General features: G+C 43.8%; 2 protein-coding genes across 5 annotated transcripts in view; one reads left to right on the top strand and one right to left on the bottom strand.

Moving 5' to 3' along the window:
• Positions 1-21,201, top strand: part of PPAT (phosphoribosyl pyrophosphate amidotransferase) — an 82,804-nt gene that overhangs the window by 12,272 nt on the left and 49,331 nt on the right. The gene's annotated exons all lie outside the window — the stretch shown is intronic.
• Positions 1-21,201, bottom strand: part of PAICS (phosphoribosylaminoimidazole carboxylase and phosphoribosylaminoimidazolesuccinocarboxamide synthase) — a 71,624-nt gene that overhangs the window by 30,798 nt on the left and 19,625 nt on the right. For all 4 annotated transcript variants that reach the window (XM_019481270.2, XM_019481272.2, XM_019481273.2 and 1 more), the window contains 4 exons: positions 19,035-19,121; positions 4,971-5,042; positions 3,388-3,789; positions 2,402-2,467 (listed from right to left, as the gene is read on the bottom strand). In XM_019481270.2, coding sequence (XP_019336815.1) covers positions 2,402-2,467; positions 3,388-3,789; positions 4,971-5,042; positions 19,035-19,121 — 627 coding nt within the window. The remainder of the gene's footprint in view (positions 1-2,401; positions 2,468-3,387; positions 3,790-4,970; positions 5,043-19,034; positions 19,122-21,201) is intronic.

Below are 21,201 nucleotides of genomic sequence, written 5' to 3'. Positions count from 1 at the left end.
CCGTAACTCTTAACAACGTCTCCCCTTTGAGCAGTTTGCCCTCAGTTGAGTGGGCGAGTGATCCATTTTAGTGATTGATTAAAACAATTCAGGTTTTCTTTTCCATTCTTTGCCCTTCCCAATTTCTAAATTGTTGTCCTTCCTTTTGACCTCTTTCCAGTATCTTTATTTCCTTTCTGGAATATGATAGGCATGTGATAGTCCAGGAATGATCATGATAATAAATACCTTTTCTGATTTTTGTGCTCTGTGCCCCTCTACATAACTACCTGTTTGGTGCATTCTAGGAGCTGCCCAACATTGACCTAATCATGAAAATAAAATGGAATCCTATGTATTCAGATTTTCTCTGATCAGTATCTTAAATTCTTTATAACAACTTACATATCAATATAACTTGTTTGGTCACAAATAAAGACAGTTGTTTGTTAATTTATACATAGCATATAATGTTTTTCTGCTCATGCAGTCACTTAGTCCATCACTATAAACTATTTGATGCTTGCTCCCCTCCCAACAAGTCATTATTTATGCACAAAAATAACCAATCCATTTTGTAGCCATTCAGATCTTGCTGTCACTGTTTTGTTAGCTCAGTTTGATACTGTGCTGAAAGATTCCTTGATGTCCAAGCATGTATTTTGTTTAAGCTCCATATTTCTCCATTATTAACTTCCTAAAAAAATGCCAGTATAAGCTTAACAGGAAGAGAGGCCCAGGCTAATGCACCATTCTCTTACCTGTTGAGTGTTTCCCTTTGTCAGTGATAGTGCTAGAGGTGCACCAATACATTGGTGCAATATCGGATCGGCACCAATATGAAGAAAAATTTGTGTATTGGAAATCAGCTCGATGTGGCTGATTAATTTGTCTGATAAATGCCTGTGTGTGCAGCCTCAGCTCAGCACATAGGTAGTGAGGAGCAGAGCCAGCAGCGTAGAGTGTTGTGTGCAGCTGGTAAGTCTGGTGTGGTAGAAGGGGAGGGTGGTGGGGTGTGGGGGGGGACAGATCAAGGCCCTCATGGTGAGGAAGGGGCTGCTGCACATGGCTTGTCTGGTGCTTGTTTGGCGGCTCCCGCTGCACAATTGGGAGGGTACGGGGTGGGTGGCATGTGCCCCCAGATCTGTGCAGGGCAGGGCAGGGCAGGGCAGGCTGGGGCCGGGATCTTCCTGACTGGGCAGATCCAAGGGCACACGCCTGCCCCATTCCCTCCCTCACTGCATAGGCCTTGATCTGCACCCCCCCTTACACCCCTTCCCTCCCCTTCTACCACACCAGATTTACCAGCTGGACACAGCTCTTCAAGCTGAGGAGCTGCGTCTCAGAAATCATATCAGTATTAGCAGATATGCTTCCTTAAAAATCGGCTATTGGTATCAGCCCCAAAAAATCTCTATCGGTGCACCCATAGATAGTGCAATTAAAATTTATTTGCTGTGAATGTAAGATTTACAGGCTTGTACTGCTCTGATGTCTTCCTTTAGTCTTTTTCTCTCTAAATATAGGTATCCTATTTGTATTTCCACAATTTCTAATATGGTATTAAACACCTCCACTAAGCATGTGGTGGGGGATTGTTGGGGGTTTTTTTTTTCCTGATGCCTGAAATTTCTGAAGTATTCTCTTCTTAGTTCTATTTTTGTTTTAAATTTCTAGTAGATTATTCTGCTGATAATGCAACATTTCCCTCACTTTTAGCAAGCACTGGAATAAATGCGACACTGTCTATGTGACACTGGTCAGGCTGCAGCTGGAGTACTGTGTTCAGTTCTGGGTGCCACACTTCAGGAGGGATGTGGACAGCATTGAGAGGAGGGCCACTCTCATGATCTGGGGACAGCAGGGCAGACCCTACGAAGAGAGGCTACAGGACCTTAACCTGTTCAGCCTTCGCAAGGGAAGGCTGAAGGGGGACCTGGTGGCCGTCTATAAACTCACCAGGGGGGACCAGCAGGGTTTGGGAGAGACCCTTTTCCCCCTAGCGCCCCCTGGGGTAACAAGGAATAACGGCCAGAAATTGCTAGAGAGTAGGTTTAGACTAGACATCCGAAGGCACTACTTCACAGTCAGGGCGGCTAGGATCTGGAACCAACTTCCAAGGGAAGTGGTGATGACTCCTACCCTGGGGGTCTTTAAGAGGAAGCCTGATGTCTACCTGGCTGGGGTCATTTGAGCCTGGTTTTCTCTCCTGCCCAGGGCAGGGGGTCGGACTTGATGATCTACAAGGTCCCTTCCGACCCTACTTCTGTGAATCTATGAAATAAATCACAGGTGTTTTTTTTCCTAGACCCTGAATAAATTTCGCAATTATCCAAATAAGTAATAGCACGTTTAAAATTACAGCTGGCATTTAACTCTGCAACAGTTCATGAATACCTCCAAAAAGGCAAGAAAGTCTTACCATCATCAGACGCTTTTCTCTTGATACCCAAGGGTCCTATGTTTGGAGTAACATCTCCCACTGAATCTTATAAAAGGGGGGGGAAAAGTATTGTGTGAATAAATATTCTGCAGTGGTGCTCGAAAAGAACAGATGTGCAAACAAAACTTTATAATATATGAATAAATAGGTTGAAGAAGGCAATTTAGAGAAAAAGTGATCTTCTGATCTGATTAGGTAGTATTAGAAAGTGTGTTTATACTCTCAAATCCAGAATCAGATGAGCATCTCATGTCATTGCACCTTGCTGGTGATGACAAAAACACAGTATTGTCACTTCATTACAGTACTAACTTCATCACAATGTCAAATAATGGCATGGTAGTGTTTATTGCCAGTTTGTTGGGACCATGTTACAGTACCAAAATGAAAGCAATATATATTATATTTTTTAATAATAAAGGTAACTTGAAATTAATTGAAGGTTTTTGAGGTTATGTATAATATGCAACATCCACTAAATAAAGTCCAAGGCACAGATATTTATCGTGATACCCTTTGCATCAAGTTAATGGGGAGCATTGAATATAATATCACATCGAAACAGGGTCCCTATTGTTTCCTCTGTATTATGCTTTGGTAATGTAATGTCCTGTGATTCCTTTTGTTTCTGCCTTTGCAGTTCTTTATGCATATTTTACAAGCCTGTTTGATTATCTCTACAACCTGTCATTTCACCTTATTTCCATTTCTCATGTTGTAATTAACTAAAGTTTTACATTTTGTTGAAAGCAAACCTATACATCTTACTGACTATTTCTGACATCTCTGCTTTTTCTCTTTAAATATCAAGACAGTTTCTTCACTGACTATTGCTGGTTTATTTTTGCAGCACAGATTCTAAGGTATCCTTTCTTTGTCTTCTCTGGCACTATGTTCCCTTGCAGGTAAAAGAGCAACTATCATTTAATTTAAAAAGACTGAGCTCACTCTGCTGTTCTTAGTACCTGATATGAGATTAGAGCTTTCACATTCCCAGCTAGCTGAATTTAGAGGTTGTCTTCTTAAGATAGAATCAACTTCATCATAAAACCTCATCTTTCTTCTGGGATTACCGAGATGATCATTTTCTTTCTGCAGTGCCCGATATTCGTATTTCAAGTTCTTGTACTTAGTGCGACACTGCTTCCAGTCTCTATCTATTCCACATTTCATTAGCCTTCTGGCAATCTCCTCAAAAATTTCCTTGTTTCTTGTTGCTCCTTCAAGCATTTGTTGAATTTTCTCATCTGACCATATGCTTATCAGAGCTCTGACTTCATTATCACTCCAGTGTTTTCCTGCACCCGTATCAGTAACTGTAATAACTCTAAAGTGACTCTGTGCATCATCCAAAGGAATTTGATTGTCTGAAAAAAAATGAATAAAACAATAAATGAGTATTGCTGAACACCCAGAAATGAGAACATATTGTAGGTAACATTTATTTTAATGGAATGGAGAGCAAATAACCATTAATCTCTGGATAGTCTGCCATAAAAAATTGTGATCTATGAAATATGTACTTTAGTCATGTATATAGTACAGTGTTTTGTTTCTCTGTTTGACCTCCTGAAGGCCAGAAATTGACCAGAAATTGACCAGAAATTGAGATTTCTGGTTTTCTATCAATTATTGCACCTTCTTATTAATTTTACAACTTTTGTATCCAAATACTCTGCAGAGAATAGCAATAGAGTACAACCTGAAACAGCAATTTTTGTTATCAATGATGAGAAGAAAAATGCTCTTAAGTATTCTTTACAAGTAGAAAAGGAAATGCCGACATGAATACTAGCATGTTTAAAGATGAAAATGGTTCCAGATTAACATTTTGCTCATTGACTGCTGTATATAGATGGTGATCATACTTGTGAACTGGGTATCAAAGTATGATCTGGCATACCAAGAGAAATATATTTTTTCAAGTGCTTGGGAAGTTTATAGACTAATTTAAAAAATGTGGACCTTATTATCAGATAGGGAGTATTAGTGTAATTTTCTAAATACAAGTTTAACATAATATGGTGTAGTTACAGACCTGAGATGGTGATGAAAACCATTACAGGAACTTTTAAAAAATAACTGAGCCAAAGTAGCTAAAGTATGAAACAGATTTTAGAGAGCTGATTCATTTAAATATCTGTAATTAAAGATGGGTAACAGGATTTTACTAGTACTTCAGCAGGAATGGGAAATAATACATTTTCAAGAAATTTATGATTGCAGCATATTACATAAGTGCATGCCTAACTGCAGGCATGTGATTAGTCCATTTAACTTCAATGAAACTAATTATGCTTTCAGTTAAGCACATACTAGTATCACTTGTATATTGTCAAGATAAGTGTTTTGGTAGCTAAAAGATTGTCACCCATGGTCAACTAGTTCACTTTCACTAAAAGCTGGATTGATGTGGGTGACAAGAAGTAACAGTAGTTTAAATTTACAGACTTTCAGGTAAACTCTTTCAGACTCTCCCTGGGGTTACTGAGATTGAAATCACACATTCTCCTTTTAAACTGAGGTGTGTATGAAACTGGACACTTACCTGTCCCAACTCTCTGCTTTGCTACTGATGGACCGGGTATATCCTCTGAGGTAGTGCTTACAGAATCATCATCTATTAGAAAATGCAGTTTTACATTAAGTCTATTTAGAGATGTAAAATGTTTATATTCTCCCCACCTTACCCAGTGCCACAATATCTATTTCAATTAAAATGACTACAAACCATGTAAAGTTACTTCCAGCTGCCTCCAGTTTTATTTTCCCTCCCTCCTCTAAAATATCTGAGTTTTAATTCTAATTTATTAATCTCCCCAACACGTGGCAGCACAAAATACTGCAACACAAATATTTATTAATATAATGTAAATACCAGTATGAAGATGCATGAGAGAACTGCTTAGCACAGAAGTGGGGATTTTGTTAAATCACAGTTAGCAGGCCCTGTGATAATATATTAGAAGTGTAAAGATTGAAATATGTTGGTTAGACAAGAACAGTCTAGGGTAGGCCACTAGCATGGGAACTTGGTTTCCGACTCTACTCCACTGCAGTCTTTGGCAAATTTCTCTGTGCCTAAGTTCTCCATTTGTACAGAAGGGATAATGGTACTTCCCCATCCTACAAGTGTTTCATGACTGGTATATTAAAGATACCAGTCATGAAACATCATTGGTATATTAAAGATTTTGAGGCACTTCATACTACGTTTTCACAGTGTCTTCATTGTGAAAAGCCTAGTAGAAACAAAAGTGAGCAGGGACAGCAAACAGCCCAGTTTGCAAGCAGTTTGCTGGGACCTGGAGGAGGGGAAGATGAAGAGGAAGCCCAGGCATTAGGCACCGGATCCATCTCTAGAAAGATAAATGAGCCAGAGCTGCCTGTGTATTTGGTTCATTGAGTACTTGTTTGGTGGGCTGTAGGTTGTAGCAGTGTTGGTCTAAGGCAGGGGCGGGCAATTATTTTGGGCAAAGGGCCGCTTACTAAGTCTTGGCAAGCCATTGAGGGCCGCATGACAGGCAGCCCAGGGCAGATCAATATTAATTTTCTAAATTTTTTAGGAGCCCCACGGGCCAGATAGAATAGCCTGGTGGGCTGGATCTGGCCCCCAGGCCGCATTTTGCCTGCCCCTGGTCTAAGGACATAGGCAGACAAGGTTCTTTGGGTGAATCTGATATCTTTTATTACACATTATAACCTGTCTAACTTCTGACTCCCCAGGTACTTCTCCACTATTCATCCCCCTTCTCTCCCCCCAACTCCCTGCCTGTCTCACCCACTGACTTCTCAATCTACATCTTCACTGACTGCCTGTCTTGTATGCAGACCAGCCCAGCTGCTGCCTTTACTTTTCATTCCATCCAGGAAGAGCACACACCAACTGCTGATACTTCCTTAGCCTGATGAAGGGTTTTTGAACCTGAAAGCTTGCTTAAAAATTGTTTTCCAACTATTTAAGTTGGTCTAATAAAAGATATCAGATTCACCCAAAGAACCTTGTCTGTTTGGTGGTCTGTGTGCTTGGTCTTGTGCTCTGAGCAGCTGGGACTGCTGCTAGCTGAGTGATTGCTAGGTGATTGCTGCCTGTGTTTCACAAAAGCCCTAATGAGGGGGTATACCCATGCCCAGCCAAGTATAAAAGGAGTCTTCCCCCAGGGACCAGGGAGTGTGGGACAGTGAACAGTGACAGTTTGCAAGCAGTTCGCAAGTCAATTCCCAGATCAGTTTGCCGTACACCCCTCTTGAAAGGGGACTTTCAAGATAAGGTCTTTCTTTAATTAAAAATAGCTACCTAACCTACATATTTTTAATATAAGGACCTAAAACTGAGGAGTTAGACTTGTACTTAAGCCCCATTGACTAACTAGAGTCCTAAGCAAGGGGGAGTTCACTAGGGAGCTTGTCTGGAAATTCTCTCTCGCCCGTCTTCACTGTAAGCTTGGTGAGAGGAAGCAGGGCAGAGAAGCAGCAAACCAGTGAACAGGCCAGCTAACAGGGGAGTTTGCTGGGGAGATCTGCTTGGAAAGAGGGGCAGCGGAAGAGAGGCAGTAGATTGAGACCAAGAGAAATGGCTGGAGGACATTGCAATGCCAGAGCCACTGCCAGCTCTTCCTCCATTTGCACTGTGAGGTGTCTGTCCGGGCAGGACCGCTCACTGTCGAGGCTTCCACCCAGGCCTGGGTTTGCCGCTATGGAGACTACAGCTCGCAGGTTCCCTCCCTTCAGTGACAGGTGGGGGAGTGCTTGCAATGTGAGTGGTGCCTTCTGCTAATGTCCCTCAGGGAGTAGGCAAGAGAGCTATAGGCAAGGCTCTAAAGTATCCTCCACCAGAAGGCCTTCATCAAACCAGTACTGGAGGACACCTCTAAGACTGGAGGAAGGACTGCCAGAGGCAGCACTAGAAAAGGGAGAGGACATGGATTTCCAGGGAAGTGGAACCTGGAAGCTTGTGACCTCTGGCAGAAATCTTTATTTCCACCTGCAGAAGTTTGCCTGGAGAGTGCCTCCTCGTGGCACTGGGGAATTGCTCTGGCTGTTTTTGTTTTGTTTTTTTACCTTGTTGCAGCCTGAAATTCTGGCTGCCGCCTCTTCCACTGCATCTGGTATGCCTGGACATTCACTTAGTTACCGGCCAAGTAGGGGAGGAGCTCGTGGCTCCGCCCCGGCCCCGAGGAGGGATCAGCGGCGCCCAGAATTATATCCTGCAGGGGGTCCCCAAAGATTGTGGGCCAGCCCTGCATGTGATTTCCTTCTCATACAAGTTTTACACCACAGTAAGTTTCTATTTTTCAATTAAGTCACTGCTGATTTGCAAAGGCATAGATGAAAAGAAGATATGGGCCTATAAGCACCATAGAAAGAAACCATTGCATGTAAGCAGTTCACATGACTTCTAGTGGTGCACAGAACTCTTTTACTGCTTTCTTTATTTTACTTTTCTTTGGCACAATGTTTGGGTAAAGATATTTAATTTAAAATGTAAGTACCTGTAGGAGTTTCTTCATCAATACACACTCAATTATTGAGGTTATGCTGGTATCTAATTTTGCGTGAGGGGAATCCGACCTAACCCTCCAGCTGTTTGTGACAACTGACAATTTTAACTCTTAAATCTGTTCATGAATGTATAATACCCCATAAACACAATACCTTGCTGCTGTCCTTGAGACACATTGCAGAGCCCCCCCAGGCTTATTCAAACAATACGTAAGAGTGCTTAAGCAGGACTCAATTACTATTCAAGTGGTCATATGTTTGTTATGCTATTAACGGGAACAGACCAAAGCGGTGTGCTCATGGACGGAAGCGGCATGCTCACAGATTGCTACACCTTAGAGCAGGGGTGTCCAACCTTTTTGAACGTGGGGCCGGATCACGAACTTTTTATCACCCAGTGGGCTGGAGAGCCATATTCAAAGACCTCACAGGAAGTGCTGTCACATCAAGAAGTGATGTCACGTGACCTTTGACACCAATGAAGTTGCAGGAAGTGACAATGAAATGGGTCTAAATAACCAGTTCAAAACTCTCCCTCTATAGCATCCACCTCTGCCACTGTTCGGGACAGGATACTGAGCTAGATGGACCATGGGGCTGACCAAGCATGGTACATTTTATGCTCTTATGTTCAGAAGCTCTTATGTTCTTTGGCTGAGCTTCCAAACTATGGCTGAGATTTGCAAAAAGGGGTAGATAGGCATGTTACAAAGTTGTCATAAAAGATTTGGAGCCCTCTAAATCCCATTCATTTTAATAGAAGTTGGCCTTTTGACTCAGCTTTGAAAATCTCAGCCCAAGGTGCCAACCAAATAAGTCAAAATATATTTTGCATTTCTATGCAGTACATCTATGTGGGGCACTCCAAGCATTTTACAAACATGAAACGAACCTCAGGACGAGCTCAGCCAGAGGAGCAGGGGCTCAGCTGCACTTTCCCCCTACCTGCACTGGTCAGTCCCGAGTGGCACACGGCTCCGCCACCACTTCTGCTGGCTGGTGCTGACCCAGGTGGGTCTGTCCCATCCGGAGCAGCACGTAGCTGAAGCTGGCTTCCCACGTGCTACTGGGGATGGGAGGAGCCTGGCCGGGTCAGCATCGGCCAGCAGAAGTGGCAGCGGAATCGTATGCCACTCAGGACTGACGGGCGCAGACAGGGGGAAGATGCAGCTAAGCCCCTGCTGTTCCAGCCGGGCTCGTCCTGTCCCGTCCCGAGTGGCATGTGGCTCCACCGCCGCTTCTGCTGGCTGGTGCCGACCCGGTCAGGCTCTTCCCAGCCCCAGCAGCACGTGGGAATCTGGCTTCAGCTGCGTGCTGCTCCAGATGGTACAGACCTGCCCAGGTCGGCACCAGCCAGCAGAGGCAGCGGGGGAGCCATGTGCTGCTCAGGACTGACCGGCGCAGGTAGGGGGAAAGTGCAGCTGAGCCCCTGCTGCTCCGGCTGGGCTCATCCTGTCCCGAGGGGCACATGGCTACTCCTCTTCCCACACGCACCATGTCGGCAACGTCAAGCTGACGCGGTGCGTGTGGGAACCTTGATCCTTCCCTAGCCCTTCAGCAGCCATTGGGAAGCTGCTGAAGGGCCAGGGGAGGGACAAGGGGTGGGAACGAAAGTAAACACTTGTAAACAGTGTTTACTTTCGTTTCCCGTCGCAGCACCACGGGCCACAGAAAATGGCTTTGTGGGCTGCATGGCGGCCTGTGGGCTGCATGTTGGACAAGCCTGCCTTAGAGGGAACATTGCTGGTGAGGCCACATCTGGAGTATTGTGTCCACTTTTGGGCCCCCTATTACAGAAAGGATGTGGACATACTGGAGAGAGTCAACAAAAATGGTGAGGGGGCTGGGGAACATGACTTATGAGCAGGGATCCTGGCTTTCCGTGATAAAAAATCACAAATTTTCTGATTAAAATTTAATGTCCCCCACAGCCCTACTGGTGTCCATCACTCATACCCCCCCAGCCACAGACCCTGCCCCCCAGCCCAGCTGGAGGGGGCTGCCAGGGCTATGGGGCCAGGGACCCAGGTCCGCAGCCCCCAACAGAAGGCAGTAGCTGCTACAGCAGGAGCACAAGCTGGCTCTCCGCCTGTTGCTTGTCTGCTCCAGGCTTAGGTAGGGCCAGCTCCCAGTGACAGCAAGCACTCCTGGGGGACATGGGGGACCCGTGTCCCCCAGATCTGTGTGGAGGGTGGGGGCAGGGTGGGTGTGCGCTGCCCCCGTCATACAGAGGAAGTGTGGCCAGGGCAGCATGGAGCTTGCAGCAGCAGGCAGCTTTCGTGTGTGGCCCTGCTGTGCCCTGCTGCACCAGTCGTGCACGCTATGCTCTGGAGAGCCTGGGGGAGGGCAGCAGGGTGAGGAGCACAGCATTTGCAACCCAGGGTTTGCAGCTGGCTGGGCAGTCCAGCTGGGAGGGGGTTTGCAGCCTGCCTGCTCCCGGCCAAACAGCTCATGTAGGCTGGAACTCAGCCAGCCTGCAGAGCTCTTTACAAAAAGGGGAAATCAGTTGGTTTCTCTGATAAAAATGGAAAATCCATAGTTTTCTCTGTTTTTCCATGGGAAACGGAAAACCAGGATCCCTGCTTATGAGGAAAGGCTAAGGGAACTGGGCTTATTTAGTTTGGAGAAGGGAAGACTGGGTGGGGATTTAATAGCAGCCTTCAGCTAATTGAAGAGTGTTCCAAAAAGGATGGTGTTAGACTGTTCTCAGTGGTGGCAGATGACAGAAAAAGGAGCAATGGTCTCAAGTTACAGCAAGGGAAGTTTAGGTTAGATATTAGGAAAAACTTTTTTACTATGAGGCTAATAAGGCACTGGAACAGGCTACACAGAGAGGCTGTGGAATCTCCATCCTTGGAGGTTTTTAAGACATGGCTTGACAAAGGCTTGGCTGGGATGATATAGGTGTGGTTCCTGCTTTGAGCAGGAGGTTGGAGTAGATGACCTCCTGAGGTCCCTTCCAACCTTAATTTTTTTGATTCTTGCATACAACAAGCACTGTTTCTAGAAGCTAGTTTTTGGGGAAAATTTTAGTGTGCATTGTATTCAAGAAGTACAGTAAGAGCGGTTTTGGCCACTTACTAGGTAAAAATGAAAGTAAATATGCTCACAATCCACAGGAATAGAAATCTGAGCCTACTCATTGCTCTAGTTGCTTTCATTCAGTTACTAAAAGAAAAAATCTTTTTTCTCCCTTCATCCTTTCAAAAACAAGATGCATATCTTATTCCAGGGCATGTTGTATGTGAGAACATGCTGTATATAGTCATTTGTGGTGCTTTTGTGCTTTATTTTTTAAAGATGCACCTACAACTAAGGTGGGCAGTGGTATCAGCTGGAGGGACACTTAATTCTGGTGACCTGTTGAGGGTTGGTTCTCCCCCTCCCCTTAGCCAGAGAGTTCAGCAGGAGCCATGATGCTCAGCTGTCTGCCATGGTGGGCAGGTGGTGGCATCAGCTGTGAGAACAGGCAGCAGGTTCCAGAGCCCTGATACAGAACCTGCCTGCACTGTCCACAGCTGATGCTGCTGCCTGCCCAATATGATAGAAGTTCCTGCCTGGGTCTGCTGCTGAAGGTGCTAGCAGGTTCCAGGTTGGGGCTCTAGGCAAGAGCTTCTACCATGCCAGAGGCTGGCAGCATCAACTGTGGATGCTGCCAGCGGGTTGTGTATCAGGGCTTTTGGACCTGCTGGTGGTGTCTGCAGCTGCTGCTGCCTGTCCACTGTGGTGGAAGCCCCCGTCGGGGTCCACAGCTGACGCCACCATGTCAAAACCTAGAGCTGTTGGGTGGAAGTAGTCCCACTCATCTACCTAGCACCATGTGGCAGCTGGAGCCACCAGCCACCCATAGGCTAGATCCATTGAGTTGATGGCCACCTGTTTGCAGGCCCTATTGAATCTGTTGGGCTGGATCTGGCCCATGGGCCATATCTTAGATGCCTCTGACCTAGAATCATAGAAAAGTAAGAAGGGACCTCAGGAGGTCATCTACTGCAGTGGGGGTCAGCCTTTATGGCTGTAAATTAGCCATGCATCCTCCCCAAATGCTACTCCAAAGCTTATCCTTTGCTTATTCTGCTTTCTGCTCCTCACCCTGTGCTTTCCGCTGGTCTGCTGTTCTGCTTTCTGCTGTATCTGCTATTGTGCTGCCTGTCCCCTCCCTGATCTGCTGCATGCCACACAGCTGCTGTTTCTGCCACTTGTGGCACACGTCTGTATGTTGGCCATTCCTGATCTAGTCCAGCCCCTTGTTCAGAGCATAATCACCTTTATCTAAATCATCCTACATAGGTGTTTCTCTTACCTATTCTTAACACTGCACAAAAACTCCTCTTGCACAATGCCCATAAACATCAGAGAACACCTTAACTCAGGGGTTGGCAACCTATGACCCACAGAGTCTGCAGAACTGTGACTTCAGTAGTGGGATGGGGAGGCTCTCCCCACGCTATTTTTGACAGGAGGCAAAAACAATGGCATATTTAAAACCGTGTTTTTCGCCTCCTGGCTGATCACAGGATCCCTTGGCCAATCAGCAGCACTGGGAGGTGGGGGAGGAGGTGAGGCAAGAAGAGCAAAATTAAAGGAGCTACTGCACAGCATACTTTTGGTATGATTTAGGTAGATCCCTATCCATTATGTGTTTGTGCTTTTGATTATTCTTCCCTAGGTATTGTAACTTGCAGTTATCATTGTGCTGTTTCTAGCCCAGCTCTCCAATCTGTTAAGACCCTTCTGAACTTACTCCTTTCCTCCACTATGTTTGCAGTCCTTCCCAGTTTTATGCTGTCTGCAGACTTGCTCAAGAAGGTCTCTATTCTGTCATTCAAATAATTAATTAGCACTAGACACTGTGAGACTCCACTTGAAATCTCCTATCATACTAGCATGGTTCCATTCACAGTTACCCTTTGCTTATGGCTATCAAGCCCTTTTTTGAAGTGAGGGCAAGACTTGAGTAGAGTGTCTGGTTCATAACTTTTCAGTCCCTAGTGCTCCTAATTTTAGTGTGTAATTTTTAATTTATGTAAAGATGGCACAGAAAGGGAATAGGGATTGCTTCCTCTTATGGGGCATAAAGTATGCCTGTATAGTATTTAAGGTTTTTTACTTAAATTCTTTGTTTTTTACATTAGGAAGGTAGGTCCTATTTTTTCCCTATATTTTCTGGAGGAGTCAGTGGACAGTGGTACAATATTTTAAATACTTCCCATAAGTGAAACCTGATAAAACAGGTTGTATTATTTAGCCGGTTTGATAGGTGGGGTGAGGGGCTGGAGGGAGGTTTTTTTTTAAAAGGGATATTTAATGTAAAATCCAAAGAAAAACATTCTGTTAATTTTTATTTTTTTATGATTCAGCATCCTTCTTTACTCAATCTGAGGCTATTTACTTGCCATCTACAACTAATGCCATATGCTGTTTGATACACTGTAGAACCATTTCTTTAATTGCATCTATAGGATAGAAGCACAAGTTGTTTAATACCCCCATGCTGGCCATGTTGAACTGGTTTAATAACTTTTATATTTCTGTCATGTGTCCCTGGCTGCATTGTTTTAAACAATTATTAATTGAAGTATCTTCGGTAAATAGCAGCACAGCTCACAGAAGTAACACACTGGGGAAATTTCACTATGCTGCTGCACTTTGGTATAATAATAGGAGGGGAACAGAACTATTTTCAACCAGTTTGCATCTACACTGGCCCTAAAATGGTTTGCTTTGAACCAGTTTTTAGATTTGTTGGAACTGTAATTTACTGTAAATCATTCTATGATCATTTCTAAATGTTCAAGAACTTCTTTATGTGGATGTGAAATGTCATGTGTTTGGTGTTAGAAAGGATGGCAGTTTTCTCAAAAGTAAATGAGGCTTCAGAATCCTCTAGAGGAAAAAGGTGTATATTTCTATTATTTTAAAAAAGCAAACATTTGCCTATTTGAATGTGGTGTGTATGTTTTTTTTCTATTTTCCCTCCTCCCCCCTACCTCAAACACTGAATGTATATTTTCATACATCATAAAGAAGCTGGAAAAGAATGTGACTTTCCTGTTAATATTTTTTTTTTCTGGTTAAATCTCCTTTTAATGTCATGAGCTAGTACATGAACTTTGCAACGAGCCATCTCATCAGAGTTTGTGTTCTCAGGTGTGCCGAATCCCTGACTGGAGGAAAGTGGGTGCTAGTAAATGCCAGGGAAGATCCTGAATATCCATGGATATGTTTGATAAGTCTGTCTTCCTTTTAGGCAGCAGCAATGTTTAGCCTGTATCAAATGAAAGGAAAGGCTGTGTAGGGCTTTCAGAATGTGGAGTGCATAAGTGGAAGAAAAATCAGAATTCTGAAAGCTCATTAGTGCTCTTGCATAGCCTCCACTCGCGTTTCAACTCCTGAATGAAGCTGTAGCTCTGTTTGAAACCCTCTGAACTAAGGATAGAAAACAACATTTTGAAGAAGGGAACAAAACCTAATTTTTATTCTGCTTGCATCTGAGTTCTCATCAAAATTCAACTGTGAATAGGATAAAAAAAGCATCATGATATTTGTTGTTTGGTTGGGGTTTTTTTGCTTGCCCAGTCTTGGTTGTCTTTTGTTTGAAGGGGCTTCAGGGGTGGATTGATATAGTTCCCTGTAGATGGACGTTCTTTGGTATTATAAAAATACCCCCTTTGGTTACATAGCTATAAGAAATAAAACATCAACCTGGGACAGAAGACTTCAGAACTCTTGAAAACTCCAAAACTCAAGTCTGGAAAGCCTCTGTTCTTCAAGGCCTTTTAGTTCAGTCAGGGTTTTTTATTATTATTTAAATGCTTTTGATTGATTGAAAAAGTCTGCCACTTACAAGTCAAAGTGAATTTTGTCATTGATTCTATAGAACCAAGCTTTTACTCTTTCATATAGTAGAGTCAGAGTGTTGTAAAAAGGATGGTGTAGGAAATGTGAGGTGCAAAGGTCCTCATGTTGAGGACGGGCACTTTGTGCCAGAAAGCTTGCCTAACATGTCTCCAAGCTATACAGTTGGTCCACTAAAATATATCAGCAAAAAACAAAACCTCGACTCACCCATCCTTTTGGGTAGAGGTGAGAAGTTGTATTCTCCTGTTTTTTAAAACTTGGGTGTCTTAGACCAGTGGGGGCCACCTTTTTGGCAGGCATGCTACACATTGTCTCCACACCTTCCACATGCCACACCAATCCCCCTCCCCTGCCCCATCTTCCATTCTAATCTCTACTCCCTATTCTGTTCCTCTGGCCTGATCTGCTCTGCTCCGTGTCTTATCAGCCACTGTGCTGCCTATTCCCTGCCCAGTCTGCTACATGTCACACATGTAGGCTGCCTGAGCCACTTGTAGCATGTATGCTGCAGGTTGGCCACCCCTGCCCTAAAACACAGGCATGCCAACAGGTTACCTAGGAAGTAACCAGGGTTGAGAAATATTAATGAAATGAAGGTAAGCTACATAGGTTAATTTTCATTACTGCAGGGTAAGAGCATGTACACAGACAGTCACCACTGATCATCACCTTGGTAATTTGTTTATGTGCCTGTTTTCTTAAACTATGTGGTTTTTATTTTTCTATTTTTAATAGAAATACAGTCTGTGTGTGTGGTGTGTTTATTTATTTATTTATTTAATGACGATTGTATATGGCCCAGGAACTATGATAAATAAGCATTGTGTTATTGGATGCAGTCAGGGCAACTGAGGTAGTTTTAGTACACACATTGGCTGCATACAGATGTTAAAAACAAAAACCCATGCATCTGTATAGATTGGGAGTTTCAGCAGGGCTTTTTGGCGCTTTTATTTAATAGCTGATTGAATCACCTAAAAGTGCCAAAAAAGCCCCACTACAATTCCCAATCTATACAGATGTTGGACGAGCTGAGTCCAACTAATGCAACGCCTCTTCTGGGCATGTGCTTGAGTGCACTAAGTTTAAAGTAAAGCACCATTTTTGTTTTTGTTTTTATTGGCTCCCTTTGATCTTTGAAAGGTTTTACCAGTATTATTTGTCTTTTATCACACCAATCTCCATCTGTGCAAATTTTTATAATCCATGGAGGTTCTAAAATGTTACTCTTATACTTCAGGGTATAAACCAATCCTGCATTTTCTGGTATTATGAAAAGATTCTTTAAGATCAGATTATTCCATAGCTGCCTATTAAGGGAATTTTGCACCTTCCTTTTTAAGAATCTGGTATTGGCTACTACTGGAGGTACAGTACCAGGCTAGAGGGACCAGTGATTTAGGTCCTATGCAGCGGTGCACCTCTGCATTCATTAGTTGCCTATCAGATTGACACCAATAAAAGGGGAAATGACATTTTGGCTGTTATAGCCGATAATGTTTCCCGTGAATTATGCCTTCTGCCCAGGGCCCTGGACACCTGGGTTCCCTCTCCCCCATGGGGCTGGGGCCCTGGATGCCTGGGTTCCCTCGGGGAAATGGTGGGTTTCCCCTTGCAGGTAGGCAGCATTCTAGCTTGGGGTCCTGCTTGGGGCTGCCAGGAGCGAGGCACAGGAGGTACTGTGTGCATGTATGTGGCCGCATGCATGCATGTGGCCAGGAATGTAGCCGGGCAGCAGGGAGTTAAGTCTGTGGAGGGGAAGGGGCATAAGGGGGGCATACTGAGGCCCCCACGGTGAGAGGGAGTGGGGTAGGGGCTAGGGGTGCTGCCCAGCCACGGCAGTGCATGGGACCTGGGATTAGGGCAAGGAGCAGGATGGAGCCATGGGCAGCTTGTCCAGAGGGTGTTGGGGAGGGGGAAGGGTGTGCAGCTTCAGGCCACTGTGCCTGGTGGAGGCATGGGTTGGCATGCGTCTCCCAGATTTGTGCACGGGGCAGATGCGGACTGCTTGCTGTGGGCTCAGAGCTCTCCACTCTGCTGCCTTTCCCTCAGGAACCCCGCTCCAGCTGCACACCCCGTGGCAAGCTGTGCCCCCAGCTGCTGGGTGGGCGGGGGCACGTGGGCCAGCACAGGGCTCCTGAGTCAAAGGCAGCAGTGGAAAGCCCCAGGCCCACAGTGGGCAGCCTGCATCCGGCCTCACCCCGCTTGGCTTTGCTCCGCTAAAAATCATCCCCGCACTTTAAAATGGTGGTGGCGGTGCTTGAACTAAAGCTCATTCAACACCCTCCCTCCCACCCAACAGCCCCACCACCATTTTTAAACACTTGGATGCTGATGCATGTGAAGCTGGAGGCTGCTGGAGCACCTTCCCCCCCCCCCCCCCCCCCCCCAAAAAAAAAAAAAAAAAAAAAAAAAGACATGTCAGTAAATTGGTTATCGGATCTGCTTTGGCTGATATGGTTGGCTTAACAATTGGCTATCAGCATTGCCCAAGAAAATCTTTATCGGTGCATCCCTAGTCCTATGTTCTTAAGTCAGGGGTTGTCAACCAGGGATATGCGTACCCCCAGGGGTACTTGGAAAGGGGCTAGGGAGTATGCGCGGGTGGATGGGTGGGCATAGAGCACTGCCACCTCCCAGGAGCATGGCCAGGCCAGGCCAGGCGAGGGCAGCAGCTCCCATCTGCGGGCTGCACAGGTGCTGCCCAGCCAGCGGGATGCTCGGGGTGGGGGGGAGAATTGCATGCAGCAGCAGGAGCCTCCGCCATCCACCAACCACCCTGTGCCGCTGCTGCTGTGTGCAAGTCCCCCCCAACACTGTGTCCGGCCACCACCCCCCCCCCGAGCTGTGCCAGAAGTGTACCCAGAGGGGTACACTCCTTAAAAAAGATTGAAAATCCCTGTCTTAAGTGATTTGCTTTGCCCAAAGATACTCTGTAGTCTGATTCAACAGATTCACAAAACTCCTAGTCCTGTGCTTGTGTCTCTGTCATGCTGTCTCTAACGTCTTTCTGCCTTTGGCAGTGGGATTTCTGAACTGCTGACTTAGTGATTACTGTCCTCAAATAGATATTACGTGACAAGAACAGAGAACCCTGTTGTAGTATGAGAATCAGTCAAATTATTCATATGACATTCATAGCATCGCTCTGTATGGAACATTCTCTTTGCATTCATGTGACCTGGCTGTCTCTGAACCTTCACTGATGTTATTTTCCTGTGGTTTCAAGTAATTCTTTCCCTGAATAGTACTGCTTTCATGGTATTGCTTTGACAGTTTGATGTGTCATGCCACCTGACAAATCTTTCAGAATTTACCTTACATTAATTTCCCCCTGTGCAAAGAGTCGTAAAAGTTTAATTAGATTGTCTCTGAAATCGATCCAAACTAAACTCCTGTAAGCCAGATGTAAGTTAAAGAACAGGCAGTCACCTGATTGGGATATTCAGAAATACTCCCACAACAGGTATTTTCAGCATATACCTGTGAAGAATGCACTGTAGTCCCAACTACAAATTCTTATGCAGATTCCTATTTTCACTAGCTTTTCCAGTGTAAACCAATAGTATCTTAATAGATCATTTTGATTCACTGTGAGATGCCAGTAAATTACAAACCATTTTTTCCTAAAGCATTCTCTTGATTTTGTTCTTGCATTGTTTTTATTCTAAGATTAATAACCGTAGCCCATCCACTGCACTGACACTTTTGTAAAGCTTTTCTTTTTTAATGAACCTCTTTCCCTTCAAATACTTAACACTAAATATGTGCATTTGCATATTAGCAAAACATTTCAATTTCATATTTAAAATAATGCGTTACACCTGTTGCAGTTATTGGATAGTGCTTCATACTGAAATTACTTAAAATAAGTTCACTAGTATAAAATAGAAAAGCCATAGTAAGTTTAGATGACTCTTAACAGAGCCATTTTAGTTAAATGTTCAGTTTATACTTTTTAGTAACTCTGTGAAAAGGATGGTATTTGTAACTGAATCAAATGCAAAAGTATTTATTGTATCCTGTATAGTGAACTGCATGTTCCCATTAAAATAAATTTTCCATTTTGTAAGTTAATAATTTAAGGAACATGTGTATGTGTGTGTACTGTTATATAATGAATTAAAACAAAATCAGGTTTTGTAGCTCTTAAGCCTTTTATATAATAAATGTTGACCTGACTTAGAAAAGTAGAACTTCCCACTTCAGAATATGCTTTTAAGGTCATGAAGATAAACTCTTGACTTACCTATGTCAACAGACTCTTTCTTTATGTGTGTGGCTTCCAGATCTTCTTGGGTGGAATTGATGAAGTCATCTTCATCTTCAGAGATTTCTAGAAATCCATAGAATTGTCATTTAACATAAAAACGTACTGTTTTCAGCTGTCCTAAGCACAACTACTCACATGTTCATATTGCTAGTATTTATGATTTTCATCCTTAATCCCCTGGGGCTTTTACCTCTCTTGGCCTGTTAACTTAAAAATATATGAACATCTGAAAATACATTCTCAGAATAATAAATATATACAGTACATTTAGGAAATTTGCTATATAAAAATACCTGTCAAAATAAATGTGATATCTTCTTGATCAGTTAATGGATTTAATTCCCAAATTTTATCAAGTACTTAAATTATTGGTTCTGAACAAAGGTCTGTGGACCACTGTGGTCTGTGAAATCAGGGTAGGTGGCCCACAGTTGGTTTATGGATTGTTGTCCCCCCTGTGCCCTGACCTTTTAGTTAAAGTTTGATAAGAATGTGTGATCTACTGATAGTATTGAGGGTTAATGGCAGGTCTGACCCCAACACTTTGGGAGCCATTGATTTTTAGGATATGGACAGAAGTATACCTCAAGTGGCTTCAAAAGGGGAGCAGGAGCTGCTGTTCCAGAGCCAGTGGGGTAAATTTCCCCAATTTTGCTCAATGAAGCAGTTAAAGCTGGAGCTGTTTTGCTACGCTTCTGTCACTATAGGCTCGTTCACAGGTAATGGCTGCTGAGAGCTTGCAAGCAGCAACTTCGCTTCTCCTTTTGAAGCTGCTAGGAGTATATGTTTGTCCGTAACCTTTGACTCAGTGGGACAGGGAGTTATCTTACCACTTCTGTTGTACAGAGCATGGAATGTCCGAACCTGATCTTAGTTGAGGCCTTTACATGCTACGATAATACAAATAAATGATAAAGAACTGGGGATTGTGAATGCAGCAGAATGTGGGTACTTTTATGAGGTAACAAAACAATGCTCAGAAAGGTTCTGATCCAGTGCCCACTGAAATCAATGGAACAACTCCCAAATAACTTCAGTGGGCCTTGAATTGGACCCCAAAAGAAGGTATAATTTGCTGTCTCATAGGTGGTGTATGGTGATGCCCTGTTCATAGTTCTGCTAAGGGGGGACAATAAGCACTTTTCTCTCTTGCCAATCAAACTCCCAGTCTTCAAAGAAGAAACATTCCAAAAATTTCCCTTTTATTTCCCTGGTGCTGCCACATGCCTGTTTCTCAACTGGCTAATGCTGACATTGCTATGCTTTCTCTTTGGAATGGGGAGGGTTGTCTACTTCCTAGTTAATTGGTCCCCAATCATTTGACAGAGCCCATCTTGTGACAAAGAGATGACGCACATATTTTTGTATCTTTACTTTGCAGCTGATGTACAACGGATGAATGCCAGGGACATGGAGTGGCTCAGTGGCAGCAGTTCCTGGCTTTTGGCTCTGCCCTCTATCCATTAGAGAGCCATTGAGCAACAGAATGTAATCAGTCTTCTTAACAGATTTTTTGCTTAAAAATTAGCAAAGAAAATCAATGTTGACTTATTTGAATTGTCAGCTCATCTGCTGACACACATCCTGTTGCTTTGCTGAGAATTAAGTCTTCCCTAATTTTCAGTCTCCTGTGGTTTTTTTTCTGTAGCACAAATGAGCTCCCTAAAAAGTGGGAGAAGTCAAAACTAGACAAGATGACTGTAGTCTGTGGCCCAAAAGAACATTTAACCACCTAGGTTACCCAGATGGTAATGCCTTGCTGCTTTATTTTCATTGCAGATGCCATGCAAACCTGTAACAGTAGATGCAAAAATCCCAGAGGCTCAGAGTTGTGACTCTGTGGATGCTGGTACTATTAGACTGTGTAAGCAGCTGAAGCCAGCCATCTAGGAACCTTTCCAGGCCCACTTTAGTAGAAAATGGCTGGGGTTCAAGATTTTTAAAACTAGGGAATTTAAAATCAGATTCCTTGGTCTACATCTTCAAAATCTTAAAGCATCCAATAGCAACCTTTTAAGGGGAGGTTTTGTATTTAGGTACTTGAATAGGTACATATGTCTATTACCCTGTGATTTTTAAATACCCATACATTGAAAATCCTGGCCTAGAACATACCTTGTATCAAAATTAAGAGGGAAGCTAA

Source organism: Alligator mississippiensis, chromosome 2 (genome assembly GCF_030867095.1).
Source record: "Alligator mississippiensis isolate rAllMis1 chromosome 2, rAllMis1, whole genome shotgun sequence".
Classification (NCBI taxonomy): domain Eukaryota; kingdom Metazoa; phylum Chordata; order Crocodylia; family Alligatoridae; genus Alligator; species Alligator mississippiensis.
Note: the sequence above shows the minus strand (reverse complement) of the source record. Positions and strands in the feature narration are given on the sequence as shown.